General features: G+C 38.1%; 1 protein-coding gene across 1 annotated transcript in view; it reads right to left on the minus strand.

Annotated features, from left to right (window-relative positions):
- Positions 1-617: 617 nt before the first annotated feature.
- SPAG6 (sperm associated antigen 6) overlaps positions 618-22,659 on the minus strand; it is a 37,647-nt gene continuing 15,605 nt past the window's right edge. Inside the window, exons 6-12 of the mRNA XM_063176178.1 lie at positions 16,060-16,265; positions 15,034-15,207; positions 12,524-12,676; positions 9,978-10,169; positions 8,691-8,807; positions 5,830-5,975; positions 618-3,639 (exon numbers count right to left, since the gene is read on the minus strand). Coding sequence (XP_063032248.1) covers positions 3,573-3,639; positions 5,830-5,975; positions 8,691-8,807; positions 9,978-10,169; positions 12,524-12,676; positions 15,034-15,207; positions 16,060-16,265 — 1,055 coding nt within the window. The 3' untranslated portion in view covers positions 618-3,572. The remainder of the gene's footprint in view (positions 3,640-5,829; positions 5,976-8,690; positions 8,808-9,977; positions 10,170-12,523; positions 12,677-15,033; positions 15,208-16,059; positions 16,266-22,659) is intronic.

Raw genomic sequence — 22,659 nt, forward strand, 5'->3', positions numbered from 1 at the left:
GATCTCCAGCAGCTTGATCACTTCAGATGAGACAAAGCAATCCCTTGGTAAATCCCTCTGGACATGCAGAACATATTATATGCACAAGAGTTGAACTCCTTGAATTTCCCCTTTTCAGATCCTCTAGGTTTCCAGTCATTCAGATAAAGAAAGGAGCTTTTGTAGGCCAGTTAATCCATCTGCTGAATGAAATATGGTACAAGTTCTACACATCCACAAGTTCTGTCAAGGCCCTGGTTTACATCTGTAGATGTAATAATAACTGCAGTAATGCAGACAGAAATCACAGCTCAGGCCCCCAGAGATCTTTAGAGACTTGAGTTGAAAAGTCCCAATGCCACAGTCAAAGGAACAGGCAAAATGATTTAAGGGCTTACATTTATTTCTGCCAAAGCACTCGCATAATTATCTTTGTGTGTCTTAATAAGCCACCTCTGTGAGAGGGACTCTTGCCTGAAATGCCTGTAATGTCCTAAGCTCCAAAGCAGGCACTGTTGAGTGGTAAACTGAGACAAACATCCAAAGGCAGGGTAGGGGCCAAGCTGCAAAATGAGCCTGTTGTTCATCTTCTCTAGCACCACAGTCACACACTCGCATGAAAACAGCATTTGAATGAATTAAAATGCAAATCTACATTTTATTATATGAAATTGAGACAAATGATACACACTTGAAGCCTGCCAGAGCAGCTATTACAAACATTAATATAGTTTTAGACGATGACTTAAACCAAATGAGAGGATGGAATAGAAACACTGAAGAAACACCTTTTGAAACACTACAGGAAAAAAGCAACTCTTGCCATAGTTCCATTAGTAAAATACAAATTAGCAATAATTCTGCTGTAAAGGCCTAGATCTCACTCGTGTAGATGTGTACCTCCAGGGAAGCCTCCAGCCACAAGGTGTTTGTGATGCAGAGAAGCAGCCTGCCAGCAAAGAACAACTGCTGGGCTCTCAAACTACGTGGGAGAGGACTTTGCACTGCCACAGCCTAATGGGATGTGGCATCGTCCAGGAATCCTGCAACAAGGGGCCAAACAGGCACTGGCCCAGGCCAGAGCTGCCCAGGGATGTAAAGATGTATTTGTGCTAGGTCTGATTTAGATTGTGCTCAACACAATCAGATCGCTTTGAAGGTTTGCCTTGTGCAATCATTTCCTTTGTCAGGAATCAGAAAAAGACTGTGAAAAGACTGTGAACAAATTGTTTAGGCATTGAAATTTAACCCTGTGGAATCCTTACAGTGTACCACAGTGTGACACAGCAGGAGCACATTTGTCAGGGGACTGAAGCCTCTTTGCTCTCTCTGCACAAAACATATACATTAGCATTGTGTGGGGTGGGGGTGCTCCCGAGCACACGAGGGAGGGCGGCAGCCGTGGGGACACAGCTCCATCCATGCCTCTGCTGCCTTCCCTCTGCACCACTTCTGCTCTGCCAGGGAAAACAGAGGCTTCAAACCCTTCAAGACTCTCTTGAAGCCCTTCCACTGCTTTTTGTTTCAGAGGTTGTACGAGATTTGATTTTTAAATATCCATAATGCACGTGAGAAAATTATTGAGTATTGACTTAAAATTATTGACTCTTAACAACAATCTTGCTAAGAGTCTCAAAGTTTTTCCACTAACATTAATAGTGCCAGAATATCCTAGCATTAATGTCAGAATATAAACACGAAAATTAAAAAGGCATTTGGTAGAAACTAGTCAGTTCCAAGGCTTTTCACTTAGCTGTGGGCTAAGGAAAGACCCCATCTGCTGTGGATTCTATACCAACATTCATGACAACAACAGTTTCTATCTCAGTAAGGTACTGTGCATCCCCTGCAGAATCTGAGAGCACAAAGTACCTCACAGCAGGAGCACAGCCTTCTGTAGAAATAAATTTTAACACAGGATAGCCCACCCATGTTTTTGTGAACTGTTGAAAAATATGTTGGCAAGAATAAAAAAAATAGTAATTAGGAATTTGGCAAAGAAAAGCCACCCTAAATAATTTCCAACTGCAATCAGTCTTTGCTCCTGCTTTACAAGTAAAAGATGAGACTATCCTTCTTTTATAAACCCATTATGTTTAAGAAAGTAGGTAAGTTTCTCTCCAGTGAAGGCTTCCAAATATTGTCTTTCCTTGTGGCTGCCTGTATTTCCACGCCCCATTCCAGAAACACTGTTTAATAGCCTTCAGGAAAAATTTTTAAAAAACCAAAGCAAACCAAATAAACAACAAAAAAAGCCCCACCAAACCAAATCAAAATAAAATAAAACACCAAACCAACAAATAAACAACAACAACAAAAAAAAAACCAACAAAAAAACCCCCACAAAACAAAACAACAAACACTCCCCCAAACTGCTGCAAATGAGAAAAAGAAAACTGGTTAGAACAAAAAATGGTAAATGACAGTTACATATTAGGGAAGATGAGAGGGTTGTTTGCTGTGTGATACACCAGAGGAGTAAGCAGAATGTAAAACACTTTTCACTCTCCAAAAGAAGGTAAAAATAGTTTCAGGATGTTCTTCAGATGGGAAAGAGCTCATACCTCTATGTCGATGTGATCTTGCAGCTTCAAGACTTAAGTTCCGAATGTGTTTTAACTCAACTCTTCAGCTATTTCAGCTCTTGAAGGATAAATCCCAAGCCACCTTAGTCCCATCAGTCCAATCAGTGCAACCCAAGTGTCCTCAGATTTCCTGTGAATGTGCTCAGAACGCTGCTATCAGTGTTCCTGCAGGCAAGCAAAGCTCCTCTCCTCTGAGCCACACCAATGTGCTGCTGACCCCTGCAAACCAAACCTCCCAGGGTCCTTCCCCTTGTGTCCATGAAGTTCTGAGTTCACTCTCTCCTTCCCAAGAGGAACAACCATGCACAGACCAAACAGTGTATTGCCCCTTTCCTCCACAGCAAATCCTGCCTTAATTAGGAGGACTTTTGCAGAATATGTATTATCTCCCAGGCCAGGATCACCACACTACCATATCATGAAGAATTCAGCCCTTGTATCATCTTCATCTCTGATTATTTCTTTCTTTAGCTGCTGCTAACATGTTTGGAGATGTAAAATCACAACACTTTACTTCCTCAAAGGTAGCAGTAGGAGATATCTCAGTGCAGAAAGAATTCCATAATTAGAAAAGCACAGGGGTCAGCTTTTTTCCCCCTCATCAAGCCTGGGAAGCTTTAAACAATATACAAAGGCAAAAGGAGAAAATGGTAACAGTACTGAGAAGGCTAAAATTTGAATGAGATAACAAACTTTTCTTGTGGAAGGAAAAGGAAATGACTGATTCTAAAAAAGCTTCTGTGATAAATCATCACCCCTGCATGAAATTCCATTCATCTATGTGGCAATATCTTGTAGTAATGTTAAAGTAAAACAAAAAGGAACAAAAACTTAGCAACAAACAAGTTTATAAAGAACAAAATATAGCTTGCTAGAATTGTTGAGCTTTTTCAGTAGTTCAAAAAGTAGAAAGAGATTTGAGAATCAAGCAAGGCTTTTAACAGCTGTATTTGTATTACAGTCATAAAGGCATAAATGTGAAATGTAGCTCTAATAAAACACTGAAGTTTATAAAACTGGTTGGTAATTTTCCACCCTTTCCAGGAGTATCTCAGAATATCCAGGGGAATAATACCTGAAAGAGAAGCATTTTGTTTGTGTGTTAGACTACAAGGCATGTTCTGTGCAAAGTAATTAAATACTATGCATATTTCTACTGATCAGGAAAAAATCCTAGCATTAAACACTGGTCAAGGAACTCTACAGTTACTCCTCTACAACATTTTAACAATCTGCTTTTCAACTTCCATTATCATTTATACTTGGAAGTCAGGTTTTTTAAAATATATTTAGCTTCCTTTAGGGCATGCAGGTAAGCAGCTACATTTTAGATAGGTTCAGCTGCCATAAGCATTGCCTTTACTGAGAAATGTAGGTGCTGGCTTCTTTTGAAATTATGGCCTTTAACAAAAAAGCATGATTTTACACAGAACTGTTGGCTGCAAATGACAACAGTCTGCTATTGTCAGACATAAGCACACTCCCCGAAGCTCACATGAAGTCTACATCCATGAGAGGGACACTGGTTCTGGAACAAAAAAAATTGTCACAGTGACCTTCTCTCTCTCTAATGCCACTTAGGGATGGACACTGTCCAAGAGGTTTTCATTAGAGTAGGACTCTATGGTCCCATTGCTGTCCTGCTGTCATTCAACTGGTTTTCCAAATGGACCAACTACATGTATCCAATATGCAAGCATCAAAGCTGCATTTAGTTCTTGTTTTCCAGATTAAGAGAATCTGAAATTTAATACTGTATTATTCTAAAAACACACATCTCAGTATATTTCTAGTTTTGCAGGCATGTGAATTGCCACCTCTGAGCCCTGAAAGCCTCAACTATAAAGAGAGAGGAACACACTTCCATGCAATGTAGGCCTAAAATATACTCAAAAAAAATCCCAATGCTTTCCCTTGAAGGAAAATCTATTTACCTTGCTAATTTTCATTTTTCTGAATAATTTCTGCATAATTAAACTCTTTTTAAACCTCATATTAGTTCTGTGATTTGTAAAGCTAACTTTAAAGCTAAACATTACTGTATTCAGTCTGCAAACAGCCTAAAATAACAGGTCTCCAGGACAAACCCAGAGCTGGATTCTATCACAGCTGCTGTGCCTCAGGCAGCACAACCAACATCAGGCAGAAGCACAGACAGGCAAGCAAGAGATGCTCAGAGGGGCCTTTTCCTTTATTACATCCCAGGCTAGATGAGTAACCTTTTTCCATTTACAGGGGGAAAATAGCTATAACAAAGAAACATTATTAATATCCAGAAAAGCATAAACAAATTCCCCTTTCCCTCTGAAGTACTAGCTGCAGAATAAAATTTCTTTATGACTCTGCTTTTACCCATTCGACAGCCACTGGCTTTTCTTTGTAGAGACAAACAGGCCTTCATTTTGTGAGACTTAGTTTCTAGCTACTATTAGCTGAAGAACTCTGCTGCTGTAATTAAAATTGATGATGCAGATTTTCAGAGCCTGTAGAGGGAGTACATGAGTACAATATCCTTCTGATGTGTTGATGGAGTGAAGGACTGGTAAATGGATATCTAGAATCTAGGAGGGCATTTCTCTCATTATTACAATTTAGGATGGTGACATTTTGACTGTAAGCTATTTAATAGTGTTTCTGTATTCATTAAGGGCAAAGTTCAACTTGGTGCAGACAGCTGGTGTATGGTCCTTTTATATAACACTTAAGCCTTGTGATGAGGCTCAGGGAGGAAGGGCAGCTGTGGGCAGACCAACTGTGCAGGAGAGCCCCTGGACCCTCTGTACATCAGAGGAAGTTTCAAAGGAGCCTCTGAATACTCTAGCTCAGACACACTATTATGAAAGTCAAGGATGCAACCAAAGATTCACCAATACCTGTATTTTTGGAGCCTAAGTAACCCATAAACAAGTTACCAAAATAAATTTCCCACAGCCATTCATAAATATGAGTGGTTGTACTGAAAACTCAGAGTCCATCTGGGCAGTGACTTTTCTTCACACTTTCCTGCAAGAGCCTGATTATTTGGGCTTTGTTGACAGACAAAGAAATTTGATTCCAAATACAAAAAGAGAAAGCATTCTAATGTATGTGTCCAGAGGTTGTGTTACTGCTGGGGCAATTAACCAAATGTTATGCTTTGGTTTTATTAAAACCAAAATTCACATAGGAGTTAAATTACTATATTAAATCCTTCCTTTGTGTTGTTCGTGTGAAAAACATCTAACAGTGTTACAAGTATGAATGCTTTAAATTTAATTTTCCCTACCTTACTATTTCCTCTGGGTAGCAATTGTTAATAGTGTTGATATATTCCTGAAGAAGTGACCCAGGTTCTGCTTTTATTTCTTGAACCTTTTTAAGTCCACCAGTTGTTACAAAGAGACGACGTGCTTTATTGTCATGTGGTAGCACCTACACACAGAATAGTACATTTTAAAAAATTCTTTTGAATTAATCTGTATGCTACTAGGCTCAAATATTGCTTATTTGTTTTTAATTCAGAGGACAGATAAAAAGGAAAATCAGAGAAACAACATCTGTAATGACTGCTGTATTATAACACCCAGCTGTATAGGGAAAAAAACCCCAGAAACCAGCCCTTTATGATTACAACATAATTTATAATGTACTTTAACACATAACATATATAAAATAATGAATTTAATATTTATCCTTACATAAATAATATTTCTTTAATTATTCCTACAGAGACAATAAGATTGTGGAGAATAAATAGATAATCAAAACAAAACACTAACATGGAATAACAACAGCATCTGTTCCACTTAAACCAAGTTATTCAGGTCTTTTATGTCAATTCCCACAGTTTAATTGTAGAGCTGAATTTTATATCATTATAATGATCTAGTATAGATTAGTGCATGAAAACAATACTGAGAATTGTTGCAAGTGAACAATACAGCCTTGAAGCATTACATGCTACTATTAAATTCCTAGATATTAAAATCCTTTAACACACTGTGTAGCCATGGAAGCCTTTTACAAACACACACACAAAGCAAAAACGTGAAATTTCTGCAGCCAAAGGGGATGAGAAGCAGGAATGATCAGACAATAACATTCTGTGCTCCCTGAGTGATGCCAGTACGCAGCTCTGTCCAGAGGAGGGAGGGAGGAATGAAGGAGGGAGGGAGGTGGGGGCTGGGCCAGGCGAGGGAGAATGACTGCATGTAGTCCACAGGCCCATAGGGCTGCAATATTATTAAAAAAAAAAAAAATAGAGAGAAAAAGACAGAAAGATAATGCAAGATGTCAGCTGCATCTACAGCAAAACCAGATGCATTTGAAACCAACTCTGAGAGTTACAGATTATGAGGGCAAAAACATTTTGTAAGCTTCCACACTGGTCAGACATTAAGCCATAAATCTGACTGTATTTCAGTGTAAAACAAGAGCCTCAAATGAGGAAGGAAATGCCCAAAAGGATGAAGAAAAAGAACAAAATTGCTTCCATGCATTCAGGCAAACAACCTTCATTTCTGTGGTTCCTCTAGGCTGTACAAAATCAACAGACAGGTAAAGAAAAAGCAGGAGAGCACAAAGACTTCTCTCTATTCTATGCTCCACAGAAGTGTCAGTAACAACTGTGATTTTTTCGTTGTAGGAACTGAACAGACGTCTGTTTTCACATCTCTCCCACAACAAGAACTGCCAAGGAGGAACTAGCAAGGAGACAGGATATGGCCCTTTCCCTGCCTTCCTCCTCCACACTGTGACTTCCAGCCTGGATAAGACAGCAAAAAACTCTCTGAGATGGGGCCCCAAAGAGAGAGAGCACCTCTGAGACAGTCTCTTCCCCCAGTCCAACTGAGACAGCACAGAACTGCACAAACTCTGAAAATGCTAATGCTAAAATACACAGTCCAGCACGAAAAACAAATAGCACCCCATTTTGAAGCACAGCTTGGAAATAAGGCTTTTACTGTGCCATAAATAAGCCCACAGAAGTAACAGACCACAGCTCTAAGAATAGGAAATTCCCAAGCTACGGTAAGGAGAGACAAATGCTTTTACTACAGATAACTTAAAATTAAGAGTACACTTCAGAAGAGCAAATGCCAGACAAGGATAGTTTAATAACATATAGGCAAAGGAGAAAATTGAAACAAAACAAAATATCAGCTGATATGAAGGGCACAAAACCATTTCAATAGCAAGCAATGTTCAAATATATACTGGATAACCAATTGCTACACACTTGGCTCATTAATAGCTCCAGTCAGAACACAGAAGCAAAAGGGACTGGATTCTGTGCAAACCTCCAGTCTTTGAACAGCCTTAGGAAGAACACAGGAGAAATGAAACTGTGGCAATGTAATCAGGAATCTGCACTACCAACAGCAGTGCTTCCAGATCTGTCATAATCAGAACTGAGTATCAAGAGTGTTTTACCTGGCCATTTCCAGAAAGAGCATCTCACCCACAGAGCTTGGTATACCCTGCTAACAGGTTACACTGCAGAGTATTGCACAAAACATAGTCTGCAGTTGAACAGGATTCCCACCATGTGCTGACCATTACAGACACTGCAAGTCTCCCAGTCAGTTGCAATTACTTACAAATTTTAAGTATTTTCAATAAATTGTATCACTTTTACATGCTGCATTCAAATCAACAATGTATTTAACAACTAAGTTTCAAAATATTGAGAGGGATGAGAAAAGATTTGGAATTTTTACACTTATTTGAGACTGAAAATTAATCAGGATAAAAGGAGTGAAGCCTTTATATTATTGTAAAATATCTGACTTAAGTCACTGCTGTACAGACAGCTTGTAGTTTATCTAAAACAGATGTGACTGGGATTTATGTGATACATTGGCTCAGCGAAAATATTTGCACGTGAGTTAATATTCCACTTAATCTCAAGAGGCAAGGAAGAAAAAAACACCTTGCTTATAAGAAACTGTTTGCCCAGTCTTAGGATGAATTATGGCAGATTCCAAATGAAACAGTATCCAGGTGTATAAGACAAAAGAACAGGATCCAAACTGCTTTGGAAGGGGATGCTTGAGGATCCTGATAAAACATTGACACCTTTAGAGTGGCTAAATGGGAAACAATTAGCAATTAACATATTACTCACCAAGAAGAGCCTTTTCTTACCTTACTAAACTGCCCAATAATATGCTTCATAATACTGGGAGGGGCCTCATGAAGCAGTGGTTCAAGTGCTGGAAGATACGTGCATTTCTGAAGAATGTTCTTTAAGGCTTTCTTAGTCTATTGAAATGCAAAATAAAATTTCTGTATTAAAATATCAACAAAAAAAACCCCCAAGAATTCATATATATCACTGAAGTCTGATCAAAAAAGCAAATTGATCAGAATTTTCAGTGGGCAATTTCTGAATAGAAACTATGATATCTATCAGGTCACTTAATGAAGAATCAATTCTCTACTTAGATTTATTAAACCTCAAAACCTACAGTGCATCATATTATTATTATGTTATCTACTGTCAAAGTAATGGCAATTTTCCTTTGACTATAATGAAAGCTGGAGTAGACCTTTTAAGGTCAATTGAAGTACTCTAATATAATAAGAAAGTTAAATCAAAACATACTTTAAAAGATTGTGTTTTAGAAGTGGCTTACTAGGAGAGGCTGCTGGTCTGGGGTAGCAAAGTGCAGTGTGGTCCAGGCAGGGGGGGAAAGAGAGAGTGAAACAATTGTGCATTGGTGCATATTTCTGAAAACAAACTCAGTGTTGACTGATACAAGCAGAAGTAACCTTCTTGGGCAGGATCACAGGTACAGCTAATTTGGCTTCAATGTTTTTGGGACTAGTGGAAATTACTATATAAAAGGTACTTTACATGGAATGTGGTATCTCAGTGGAACATACAGAAGCATAGTGCAACATGGGAGATCATATCCTGTGCTATTGCACTCTTACTGTTGCTCAGAAATACACTTTACTAAAATGCAACTCTACTGGCTCCCACACAAGGAAAGGCCCTAAATATGGGCAGTTGTATGTTTTAAAGAGCAGAGCCTTGATTAGCTGTTACAGTTTTATTATAATAACAAAAATATAGGCAAAATTATTACAAGGACTGTAATATTTTCTACAAGAGCTTATACTTGCAAAAAAAGAAGTCGATAATTAGAAATGAGTCACAAGAAATTACAGCAATATGGGTCTATGCAACTCTGATCTAAACTGGGAAAAAAATAAGGAATTAGCCTGCGGTGGCTGTAACATATGATTTGGTATACACCACATGCACATGCATTAGGACCAGCCAGTCCCCTAATAAGTGACACAGCACCCAGGAAAGCTGTGACTCAGTGAGCATCAATAAAAACACATCATTTAGTCGTTTTTAAGCACTTAAACCTCTTGATTACAATTAAAATACCATAGAGCAAATACTACAAATCTACTTGCTTTTGTTCTTAGATCTTCTGAGCTGCGTGGGTCCACAAAGATATCGAGCAGCGTGGGCAGCACGTTTGCCACTGCCACATGACGGGCGTGCTCGGTAGTGTGCCTCCCAATCTGTCCCAAGGCCCAGGCAGCTGCTGCCTTAATATGATCTTCATGTTCTTCTACCAGGCAGAGACACAGTGGTGGTATCCCCTGCAGCATTAATCAAAAGCACAACCTTTACAAATGTAGACCAGGGAATGACAATGCGAAACAGACACAGATAGTTAGAAAATTATTCTCTATTTACACTCTTCTAAAAAAAGCTGTAAGAGAATGCATGCTAGTGGTGTCATATTTTTACAGCATTATGATTAGTGAGAATTTTTAATAAATATTATTAATATAGTCTAAAATAAACAGATTCAATGTTCTAAATCAGAGAGCGGTTTGAACAAACATGCAAATTTAAGGTATAAAAAGAATACACAACATAATTCAGGCTGTACCGAGTAAAGATGGCAGGTTTTCTCAGACTGAAAATAAAAGAATTTGAGTGCTTATGATTCTATGAAATCAGTTTAAGACCAGAAGGCCTCAATCACTGAGTCTCTTTCTTTTTTTACTTTCCACAGCACTAAATTTCAACTTATCAACCTCTTCTTGAGTCCAGTAGTTCATGTTTGACTCACCCAATCACTTCAAGAAGGGCTTCAGCTTTTGATTTGCAGACATCAAGAGGTGGAGATCTCACATCCAGCTAAAGTTGTTCTGGTTCAGGGTCTTTATACTTTCTCCACAACTACCTAGTAGCTGGTATTTTATGCCAAAACACTCCAAACATTTCATGCTGCTTTAGGTAAGGCAAAGCTACTAAACCTCTATCCAAAAAAAACCTTTTTCTCCATCTCATGAATCCTTCTCTACTCTTTTCTGCACAGTTTTCTTCTTTGTTGTTTTGGGTTTTTTCCCCAAGATACTTTTCAAATACAGACAGTAGAACTATACATATTACTAAAACAAATAGATTAACTTTTCCAATAATGCTTCATCTTCTACTCTTTCATACCACAAAGGACTAAATTGTGGGGGGTTTTGCCACTGCCTTATAGCAGAAGACCACAATGTAGTGTTTGTCCAGTATGATCCCAAAAATCATTGTTCAAAATCCATCCTTTCCAGGCTAGAGTACTATGGAATGGAACTATCCCTTTACATCATAACAGCATCAGTGTCTAACTGCATATGGTTATGCCACAGTGCATTTCTTTCAAATGGTTCCAGTTTGCCAAGCCCCATCCTCAGCACTATGTACCACTCCACAATTTAATTTCCCCTGAAGCAGTTTTTGGGGTTTTTTTTTAATGGGTTTCGGGTTTATTGAAGTTTATTATTATTTCTTTTGTAGATCATTCATTAACACATTTAAGTTCATCAAAGTTTGCCCAGATCCCTCTCACTGAGGGAGATGCCCAGAACTGCCCAGAACTCTCACAGCAGTTCCATTCAGTTATGATAGGAATCATTATTATTCTTCAAAAATCTAACTTAGGGGCTTCCTCCAGAACTTAATCCTGTTTTCATTCCATTTAGTTTCAAGTACTCAAAAGCAGGAGCATATTTGCTCTCGGCATCACTAAAAGTGGAAAGAGAGACACATGCAGAGAAGAGCCTCCAGAGATGGCAAGGAAAAAAGCATCTATTTCTTTAGTTTTAAAATACAGAAGAGCATTTTTTTGATCACTCCTACTTTCCCTGCATACTATGTTATGTTGTAGCAACTTCCATTTTTCAACTTGCATTTCTACTAGAAGACATTTCTGTTCCTTTATTTATACTGTTTTGTTGCTCCACTCACACATACACTTTGAATGACTGACAGTGTGAAAATGGGTCCAAAATGTTAGTGAAATTGTTTCCTTCCTTCTGTCATTAGTTAGCATGATTCACATCAGACTACTAAGCCAGGCACTAATTTCACCTATTGCAAACATTGCAAATTCTCTCTCTTCTATATCATTGCCCAGCAGAATTTATTTAAACCTGAAAACGTATAACTTTACTAATTTGAAATGTCACTGGCAGAACTGAATGAAACCACATTACATAAGAAACTGAGGTCTTTTCAAGTCTGAAGATGGCTGCTGCAAGATACTCCAGCAGCACTAGCAGAGTCATGCTTGTACAATGAAGAACACACCTTTAAACACAGGTGTTCCAATGGAGCTTTCAATGCAGCCACAAATACACATTTTAAGAGGAAGCAGACTCCAGAAATTTAGTCACTTATTTTCTGTATCCATGCAATTGCAACACAGAAAAATCACACACTGTAATACCAACTAATCCACAATGTTCTGCAAAAGGTTCAACACCATAAAGACACCCTTTTATCAGGTTGACACAGAATTTCAGTCACAGAAAGCAGCAATAGTAGGAGAAAGTGCTTTCATGGAGAGCAAGTATATAATCCTGTCACAAAATACATTCTCTGCCTATGTTAATTTGTACCTGTACCAAAGAATACCGCTGAAGAACTACAGGAAGACAACAAAGTGATGGCTAACCTTGGAGACAATCACTGCCATTGACAGGTTCTCCGAGTGAGCCGCCACATAGCCGAGTGTCATGATGCCAGGCAGCCTGACAGTCCCTCTGCTGCTGCCAATACAATCAATCACTGCAGCAACTCCACCTGAATTTACTATAATCTGGGAAAGCTGAAAAGATAAACAGAACAGATTAGAGACTCTGAAGTATCAACAGGCATAAAGAACCACATCAGAGAAGCCTTTTAATGTATTGCTCCTATTTTACAAAATAAAGCTGGAATAAGAGTGATGTACCATACAGACTGTTGGGAACTAAGTGCAGTATCAAGTTCTTAGGAATGAGGCTGATTTGCTGCTGTGTTTTTGATTGACTTTACTGCAAAGAAATCAGGGTTCTGAATCCTTGATGCTGTATATCATGGAATGACATATTTGCTACTCCATCATCACACACCAGAGAAATGTGCAAATGACAGCCTATCACAGGACTGATCTTGAAGATGCACCTAATAAGCCAGATTCTGTTTCATCCCAGTGGCCCCTCATTCCCAACCTAACATCCTCTGTTCTGTGCAGGGATGGAGGCAAAGGCCCATTCCTCCTCTCCCCTGCATTCTGAATTACCTCTGTGGCATAAAATCCTTCGTGGATTCTCACACCAAGGCTTGAAGCCAAGGACAACTGTTCTGGATGCACAAAACTGACTTGGGCTGCACCATTCTGCCATGTTAGCATGCTCTGAGGAAAGTGTCCAGGGAACACACTTGATGGGCAATGGAGTCTTCCCCAGAATGCCAAATGACATAGCCCTGCTTATAAATAATAATCAAGCAATGCAACATGGGCTTCTACCAAAAGCAAACTTGTCACATCACTTGAGGGACAGCAGTGGAATATGTATGATATCAATAATGTATAGAAATCAAAATTATTTCTTATTATTATTATTATTTTCTTCCATGTTTTTAGGTATATCCCGTTCTCCCTACAGATTCCAAAGCAAAAGGAAGGTGTTCTTAAAAGTCAAAATTAAATTAATAAAATGGAGGCACATGAATTCCCAAACAAACTCAAGTTGATTTCTATAAATATGAAATCCACCTTTGTCTTAAAGCCTTATAAGGGGATTGTTTTCTTCATGAAACAGCCAGATGAAGCTTTCAGTTAGTGCTTAGGAAAATCTGTTCACAGGATTGTGAATTACAGCCAATGGCAAACGAGTCCCACATCTGGACACAGCCATGTGCACCTGGATGTGCAGAACTCCTGCTGTGTCCCTCAGCCCTCACTCCAAGTCCCTCTGCTGCTGCCCTTCACATGAATTTTACTGCATCTGCAGCTAGAGAGTCGAGATCTAAAAGCCATGAGTCTGAAATGACACAGCCCAGTCCTCTAGAAACACCATTTGCCAGCGTGTCTCCACTGCAACATGCATTGCTTGAACAGAATTCCCAGAGCTGGATGGTCATCTCTGTCACCCTAAGCCAGACATGGATTGTGACTTCCCATTGGGAGTCACCAAGGTGCCTCCCAGTGCTCCTCTGGAGAGCTGCTACCATGGCCAGGTCCTCTTGGGCCAGAAGCTCTTCTGGCTTCACCTGCAATCCTGAGTTTGGTCTCTGGCTTCTGACTCTACAGCCCCCTTTTGATAATGATAATTTCTTTACTTTTTTGAGGAAGTGAAGTTGCATTGCCCATGAGGTACAGGAAGAAAGTAGGAAATGTGCCAAGACTGTAAACTTTTATCACCAGCTTAAAGACTGGCAGGCTGAAGAAACTGCACAACATTCATGTTTAAACACTTCTCAATTATTAAGTTGGCATCATGATTTTGAAATTACTATGCTCAGCATTGGTGTATTCCACAAATACATGGCTTATATTTCATTCCAAAGTCATATTTAGTGCCTTTTAATTATCTCTGTGGTCTGGCAGATTACCATAGTTATAATTATATGGTTTTCCTATTTATTTTGTATTGACTTTGCCAAACATCCCCACCTTCCTATGGGTAAAAACACTGTAAATGCTCAAACTCAAATTACAAACTCAAGTTACCATCAGGTTAATAATAAATAAGAGATTTTTGACCTTCGCTGTCATTGGAAAAATAATTAAAATGTGATCCCAGCACCCCTGAAGATTTTTTAAAAAGACACACGCCATCTATTATTGTTAAAGGATGATCTTGCAATTTATTAGCTGGTATCATGACTTCTGTGAGGCTTTTCTCATAATATTTTTAATATCTAGGACTGACAGTACTGTCAGCCAAGACCTCCCTCTCTGTGCTGATATCTCATAGAATGAAGTAGCTAGGTATACATTTTATGATTCCCGGTTTCCTAACCCAATTCATATTCAATACACATCTCATAATATCAGCATTTCCATATTTTCCAATGAACATGCCAAACAGCCATTTGCCCTCCCTTTCGAAAAGCAAATGACAGAATAATCCTGTATTTTATTTAAAGTGTAAAATCTAATGATATGACCTTGTATTTGCATTTTCAAGGTTTTACCTCAGGCGTATGCTTTGCTATCTCTCTAATTAAAGTTGCACCATTTTTCTTGACATATTCATCCGAGTCCTTCAGGCATGTCAGCACAACTGGGAAAATTTCTGCTTCAACCACCAACTCTGCAAGATCCACTGAATGCTTTGCTATTTGGCTTAGAGCTGAAAGCACCTGACGCTAGTAAATAAAAATTGTTATAAAATCAATAGTATACAAACATCCCACAACACACACTCCCCCTGCACACAAAAATCTATTGCATCAAGGAAAACAAAGCAGGATAGGGAAAACAATTACAGCTATTTTACAATTCACTGAGTCAATTCATGCACAAATATAATGGCACCGAACATTCGCTGGTTCCTGAATAAAAGTTTCTCTTTTGTTTTATCCCATTCAAACTTGTATGTATTTAAAAAAGAAATATATACACACCATTTTAAACTGTAATTTAAAATTTACTAAAATCTATAGAAAGTATTTCTATTTACATCAATTGGATCTGTCAGATCTTATATTAAGAAATCTTTGTGGCATTTTTATGTTGACTTCTGTTTGGTAGAGTAAGACAGAAAATTTATAATAAGAAACAAATTTTTTGTCAGTTAAACACTAGTGATTAAACCTTTGGCAACAGCTATTCACATCAGACAGCACATTCTAAAATACAATAAGTTCACTATTAACTGGCTTATCATATAATCTTTAGTATGCAAAACCTTTTTTGCAACTGAAATGCGCAAATCTTACCTATTAAAAGTATCTGTTGCATTCTTCATAAACTGTATAATTCTAAAAAAATCCCACACTTCTCACTTTAAAGATTAGTTTAGCTTTTCCTCGCAGAGCTGCAGTTTTTATCCAGTAGCTAAATTTGTAAATATGGGCAGAACTCTTTGTCACTAACTACACAGTTTCATTTTGTTAACACCCAAACCAAGAGCTTCTAAATAAATATGCACATCCATGTCTTTGATTCAATCTCAAGTAATGACTGGTAGAATGGAGATAAAAAAAAATTAAATGTACCTTCAGTTTAGCATCAGGGTTCGGGATCATCTGAGCTAAGTGAGCGATAGCTCCTGCATCCACTACTGTCTGTGCTAACTCTGGAGAATGCTTTGAAATATCACTGAGAGTTGAAGCAGCAATCCTTTTCAAAGCAATTTCTGGCTCCTGGATACAGAGCACTAAAAGAGGAACAGCGCCTGCATCCACCACAGCTTGTGACAGTTCTGTAGGTCCAAGGAAAGTAATTAAGTGAGTATGGGTGACTGACCCTTGTGCAAGCCATTTTTCACCCTGACAGATACAGCAAAGGAAAAAGGGGAGGGTGTAGTTCACTGTCTCGACATCTGCATTTCAAATCAGCCCTCCTGGTTTCATAAACCGTGTGGACCAATCCACAACTGAAAAGAATGCAGGTCAATAGATGGACCCCCATTTACATGCACACATTTGAGGTAGATTAGGCTGAAATGGTTTGTTATTCTGTTTTCTTTTTCTTTTTTTAAAGTAAGCAGATGTCAGCTGTTTAAACCCTGGCTATTCTGCACTGATCAATAGGAAAGCATTTTATGCATGGCTAACAACAACACAGAAAGCCAAAGTACCAAAATTTTATCAACCGGCTAATTAGAGAGCATTTTACCCTCTTTAAATGATAAGCAGATATTAGCATAGATCAAATGCCAAAAACAAAAATACAAAAAACATACATAAAAGATTTATCTTACAAAGAAGATTGCAAAAATGGAACTTGGTGATCAAAACTAGTCTTTGCTACCATACGTGGGATGAGACAGAATTTATACTTTAATGACAAGAAAATGTTATCATACACAATTAGACAAATGAGAAATATCATCAGTGACATTGTGTGTCTGAGATTAGCACAATATCCTTAACTAACTGCACCTTAAACAAAAAAAAAAAAAAATCTGAGCGTGTGATTAGCTGACATAGACAAAAATTACACTATTAGAAATTCATTAGCTCTCTCTGTGTATGCAGCATTAATCACAGTCCTAAAATGAGAATTACTGGGTATCAGAAGCAAAATTTATATTATAACCAAGCTGTGCTATTTTAAAATAGTGTTGAAAAAGTGGTAAAAACCATAGGGGATTTAATAATCTATTAGGTTCTTCATTCAGTTTTGCTACACCTTATTATGCATATCCATTATTATCTTTAACATTTATCTTGACTTACAGTACCATGGCAACATATGGCTGTTGTATTTCAAGACTCTAACTTAGCTTTTGATTTATAGTCCATCCATAAAGAGATTTTCATACTAAGAAAAATACAGCATACTTCATTAAATATACATAGACTAATATAGTTTTTCATGAAATCTGTACGTCATGTCATCATTACGTTGTTAATATCCAAATAATGTTCCAGACCAGATTTGTTTTCAATTAGTGAGTTATAGCCACACACTGTAATACATGTGATAAGTCAAATATTTACACTGTATGTTATTATACAATGTTTTAAAGAAAATATAAATATTACATCAAAAAATAAATAATGCAATAATTTTTAAACTAATACAATACCCTGAAATTAGCTTAGTTGGCTAGAGCATAGTGCTAATAATGGTAAAGTTGTGGGTTCAACTCTTGGACAGGCCATTTACTTAAGGCTTGATGATCCTTGTGGGTCCCTTCCAATTCAGAACATTCTGTGAATCTGTAAAATTAACTCTACAAAGTTCATTTTTCAAATAAATATTTGACTGAAAATGTAGCGCATGCATCCTCAAAATACACAAATCATAAGATTTCAACAAACTCAAATGCTGTATTTTAAAAATCTGAAGTGAAATATACCTGAAATGTATGTCAAAACAAATCTGAAAAGGAGCTAATCAATGTAAGTGGTATAAATTACGGTCAGCTTTTTGTGGAAAAAGCCATGCCCAGTTTCTTCAGATCGTGTTTTGCTGCTGTCCACTGACCAAGTGGAATTCATGGTGATCTACTGACCCACAGCCCAGATTAACCCCTCCAGCTGTGCCTCAGAACTTCAGAGCAACCAGAGCTCCACTGCCCACAGTCTGCTGGGAAATGCTAAAATCAGGAATCTGATGTCAGGAGGGACATGGTGATAGAAGAATGGCCTTCTTTGATGTCTTAGGAGCTAAAATCATGAAGTTCAAGTAGGGAGAGAAAGAGCAATACTTTAGGTCACAGCTACACCCAGGCGTGCAAAAGTAACCCTAAAAGTTATTTTGAGAGAGCAACCTAAATCTGATTCAATTTAGATCAGCTCTTGGTGCTAGAAGTCTGATATCATTTAAATACTGATGGTTACTGTTGGTCATGGGTAATTAAAGGGTTTTTCTTCCAGTGGTGTTTATAAGGTTCATGGCTAATAACTTACCACATGGAGGGCTGGACCTGTGTCAAGACAGACAAGTCATAAATGGACTGTCAGAAAAACAGAAAAGCTGAGGCAGGGAAGAAAGGAAATACATCTTGTTTCCCTGAAAATTCATCCCAAAATTACAATTCTAAGTATTAATGATGCTATTATAAATTGTAAATCTTTTTTTTTCCCTCAAGAAAAGGCTCGATTAATCTTCCTACTTGTAGAACATCTTTAATGCAGATTATACACTAAAGGATTTGTGAAACTTTGCCATCCATTTAGAAACACAGACAGAGGTGGAAAAAATTTAGACTGAGAAGGAGTTAGAGGTGAAAACAAACCTGGCAATAAGGAATTTTTAAACCAAATATTCACTCTAAAAATGACTAAAACAAATTACAAAAATACTCTTCCAAATACTATGCCAAGGCTGTATTATAAGGGCAAAGAAAAGACAAAAGAGAGCAGAGAAAAGCTAATGTATGAACCTCATTTAATTCCACAGAAGGTTAGGAAATTGAACTCTGTTTGTCAGACACAAGAGAACTATGTCTCAAAACTGACCAAAAATAAAACACTTTCATCCAGATCTACATAAGGAAGATTTTAGCAAGTGGAGATAATATAGACAAGATTCAAATGGATGTAGAAGAAAGACTAATAAAGACATATTTTGGAGTCTGAGATGCCACCAGTTCAAGTACAACTTGAAGTTGTAGTAGAGTTGCACTGGTTTATCCCAATACAAAAGTACTCATCAGGGATGAAGAAATTAATTCAAAGTAGGTTGAAGACTTGTCATGAGTTTATGTGATCAGGAAGAGGGGAAAGCCAACAAAGTGAAGCCAAGATCCTACCTACATACCCACTGAAAACAATGGGAAGTCTTACAGGATTATTCTAAACTAGTTTAAGGTGCTAAGAGAAAAACTCTGCTAATGTTATCACACTGGCAATAATAGCATGGATTATAAAAACCAGACGAGGATAAAAAAGATGAAGGTGAGAAAGTGAATGTTCAGGTTTTCCTCAGAGAAAGAAAATCAGCTCAATATTATATTGACAATATACAATATTATATCCCCATAGTAGAGCAGCAGCAACACCCCTGGGTGGAAGGAAATGCAGGTTTCAGTTCAGACCAGGGCTCTCAAACAGACCTTGCTGTGGTAGCAGGTGCATCCACAGGAAATAACAGGTTTTGACCAAAACAACCACCAATACTGCATTTTTCTGAGGACTGTGTGATCGTGTTATGGCCACACAGAAAGACTCTAATTCCCACAAGTAGCCCAAAGGCTGCACTTCAAAATCAGAGGTTTCTGCAGGCCTCTACAACGACAGTGCCAAAAGCTTTCACCAGGAGGATGGAGGTGAGACTCAAATCACTGAAGAGCTGAGGAAATGGTTCTTGCAGCTGATGCTGCTTTGAGCAGGAAACTGGACTAGAGAGCTGCCAAGGTCCCTTCTAAGCTGACCTATGGTCCACTGGATGACAGAAAATGAGCAAAATTCTGCTCTTAGCAATAAGCTTCAGTATCAACAGTGTTGTTTATTTTTGTTTTCCTACCAATTTACAATATACTGAAGCATGAGACAATGAATAAATTACACCTTTAATGCAGACAAAGAAAATGGAAAGCCAAATTATTTGCATACTTCAAAGAAAACAATTTTGCATTTTAACTGAATATGGTGTAAGTAAAATGTTACAAAATATTTTTCATGGACCTGATGGTATCTATGGCATTTGAAGCATTTTATACTTCTTTTTAAACCCAATCAGTAAAAATAATGAATGGCAAAATCACAGCACATTGATTTGTACACTTTGGAGTAAGATCAGTATCTGAAATTCAGCTGAAAGGGAAAGAAAGAGCAGAACAGCACAAGCAGTTTCTAAATTTTGGAATCTGACCTGGCAAGATTTTAACATCTTGAAACCTCATGAGACATTTGTCTTTACCTAAAATCTCACAGGCCTTCTGGAGACATCTGTTGCCAGAAGAACTGCATTTTAAGAGATTTTTGTATGAAGTCAGTATAGAACTTGCTAGCAGAGAGGATTTTCATTGTGGGGGGGAAGCCTCAATTTCTCAGAATGGAAGTCTTTCCATGGGAACATACTGCAGTTCTTAATAGCTTTACTGGGTCATAGGTGCAATTTCTGATTAAAAGCAGAGAGACCCTCACCATTGCAAACAGTTATCACTGAATGCCAGGAGGCTTTGACTGCACTCACGAAGGCAGAGGTTCACATCCTGCCTAAAACAGACCAGGACTTCAATCCCAGAGACATGCCCTAATTATTGAACTTTTCTTACTGGAGCAAACAAATCTCCCTACCCCCCAATCTTTTCAGGAGAGAGAAAAAGTCTTGCCTCAATATTGTCCCAGTTCAAACCTGCAACAATTTTTGAAACTGAAAAACCTTCTGTGAGTGGGGGGAACAACCATTTTACACCCAGGTCTATTTTTAAAGTTAAAACTGCATTATGTGTCCACAGACAGTCAATGACAGAAAATCATAACCACCAAATTTTGTCAACAGGAGCATGTCAGTCTAATCCAGAGCTTCTCGAACAGTTAACACCAGCTATTGATGAGAGAGAGTCTGTATCCCATTTCTCTATCTCTGGATTCCATTTCCAGCAATATCATGTTGCAAAGGCATGCTTGTAGCAGTGTAAGAAACACACGATGCAGAGAGTGATCTTTCCTCAGTATAACTCCTCTACTTTCCATAATCATTTTAGAGACAAACTGTGACTGTTATAGAGGCAGTCAAATCCCCTAAATTGGCTGTAGCTGGGCAATTTTTTCAGGGGTGTTTTGGTGGGCTTTTGTTGGCATTCAGGGTTCTTTTACTGATTACATCTCGTGATCTGTCTACGTCCTGATGCTTGCAGCTTGGTAGCACTCACAATTTCAACCTAATTTCTGAGGATGCTGTTCTTATTGTCATTGTAAACTGACATAAGGTATGCACCCATTCACCATCAGCAAATAAATTATTCATAACCATGGAATAAAAATTTGTACAAGGAATTTTTTTGTCTTCAATACCCCCACATCACCTACATCTTTGCAGACAATGCTGTCACACAGTGAACTGGATCACACTAAAGCTCCATCAGCATTCATGCAGTGAATAGCATGAAGGGCAATTGAAGTGAGTCAATATTGATTTAGTGACATAACAAAACTGCAGAAATGTTTATGTTAAGAGTAATGCAGACACACACATTCTACACACATTTATACAAATGAACGCTTTTGATATTTAAATAAATATCTTTCAGATGGAAGGAACAATTATTTTCCATCGAGGGTGGAATTCAATCCTGATGACCAAATGATAAAAGATCATTACCAGAGAGGTGTCCCAAGAATTAATTTGTTCCCCAGAAAATGCAGTCTGTTAGAAAGGTGCTAACAACTTTGGAGACTGTCCCAGTAAGCTAACCCGCTACGTGGGAAGGGGGAATCCCCCATGCCTTCTGCAGTCCAACATTCTGTATTGATTAAAAAACAAAGAAAAACACTTTCAAAATCAGTCTATGTATGTTTTAGAGCCAAAACCAAATATAAAACTATGAGTTAATGCTATGATCCTATAATTAGTTCAACTTTGAACAATACGAACACTAACTGTTTCTCCCACCCCTTCCAGCTAGCAGTTTCTTCCCTCAGTTCTTTCATTCACAGTCTAAACTTTTACTTGAACCATATAAATAGCTGGTAGAAGAACTATCAACCACGTGGATCAGTGTTTAAATAGGAACATGACACCACCAGTGAGTTATACAACTGCCTGTGAGACAGCAGTGAACTGCTCAATACTGGATCCCCAGGATCTATTCCTGACTCCCAGAGAGTAGTGTGGTCCACTGGCTAATAATAACATAGTGCAATAAATTTGGCCTATTTATTCTGCAAACACCACTGTAATGAATGAATGAAACTTGCCCCTCCCTAGGCTTCTCCATTCAACCACGTATATCAAAGAAGAACTAATGCCAAGCAAAAGAAACCTGGTTCTGCAGCAACACCTACACAATATATAAGGATTCAGAAATCTGTTCATGAAGAGGAATAAAGCAGAGTGTCCTTTTTTGACCAAGGGCCCAAAACATTTTCTCTTAAAGCACCTCTCATAACTGGGCACTGCTGATGTCAGGTATGCCAGTTTCCCACAAAAAGGAACAGCATTGTTGGAATGGTACAGTTACACTAGAGTTTCATCCC

The sequence above is a fragment of the Melospiza melodia genome, chromosome 1, assembly GCF_035770615.1.
Source record: "Melospiza melodia melodia isolate bMelMel2 chromosome 1, bMelMel2.pri, whole genome shotgun sequence".
In the NCBI taxonomy this organism is placed as follows: domain Eukaryota; kingdom Metazoa; phylum Chordata; class Aves; order Passeriformes; family Passerellidae; genus Melospiza; species Melospiza melodia.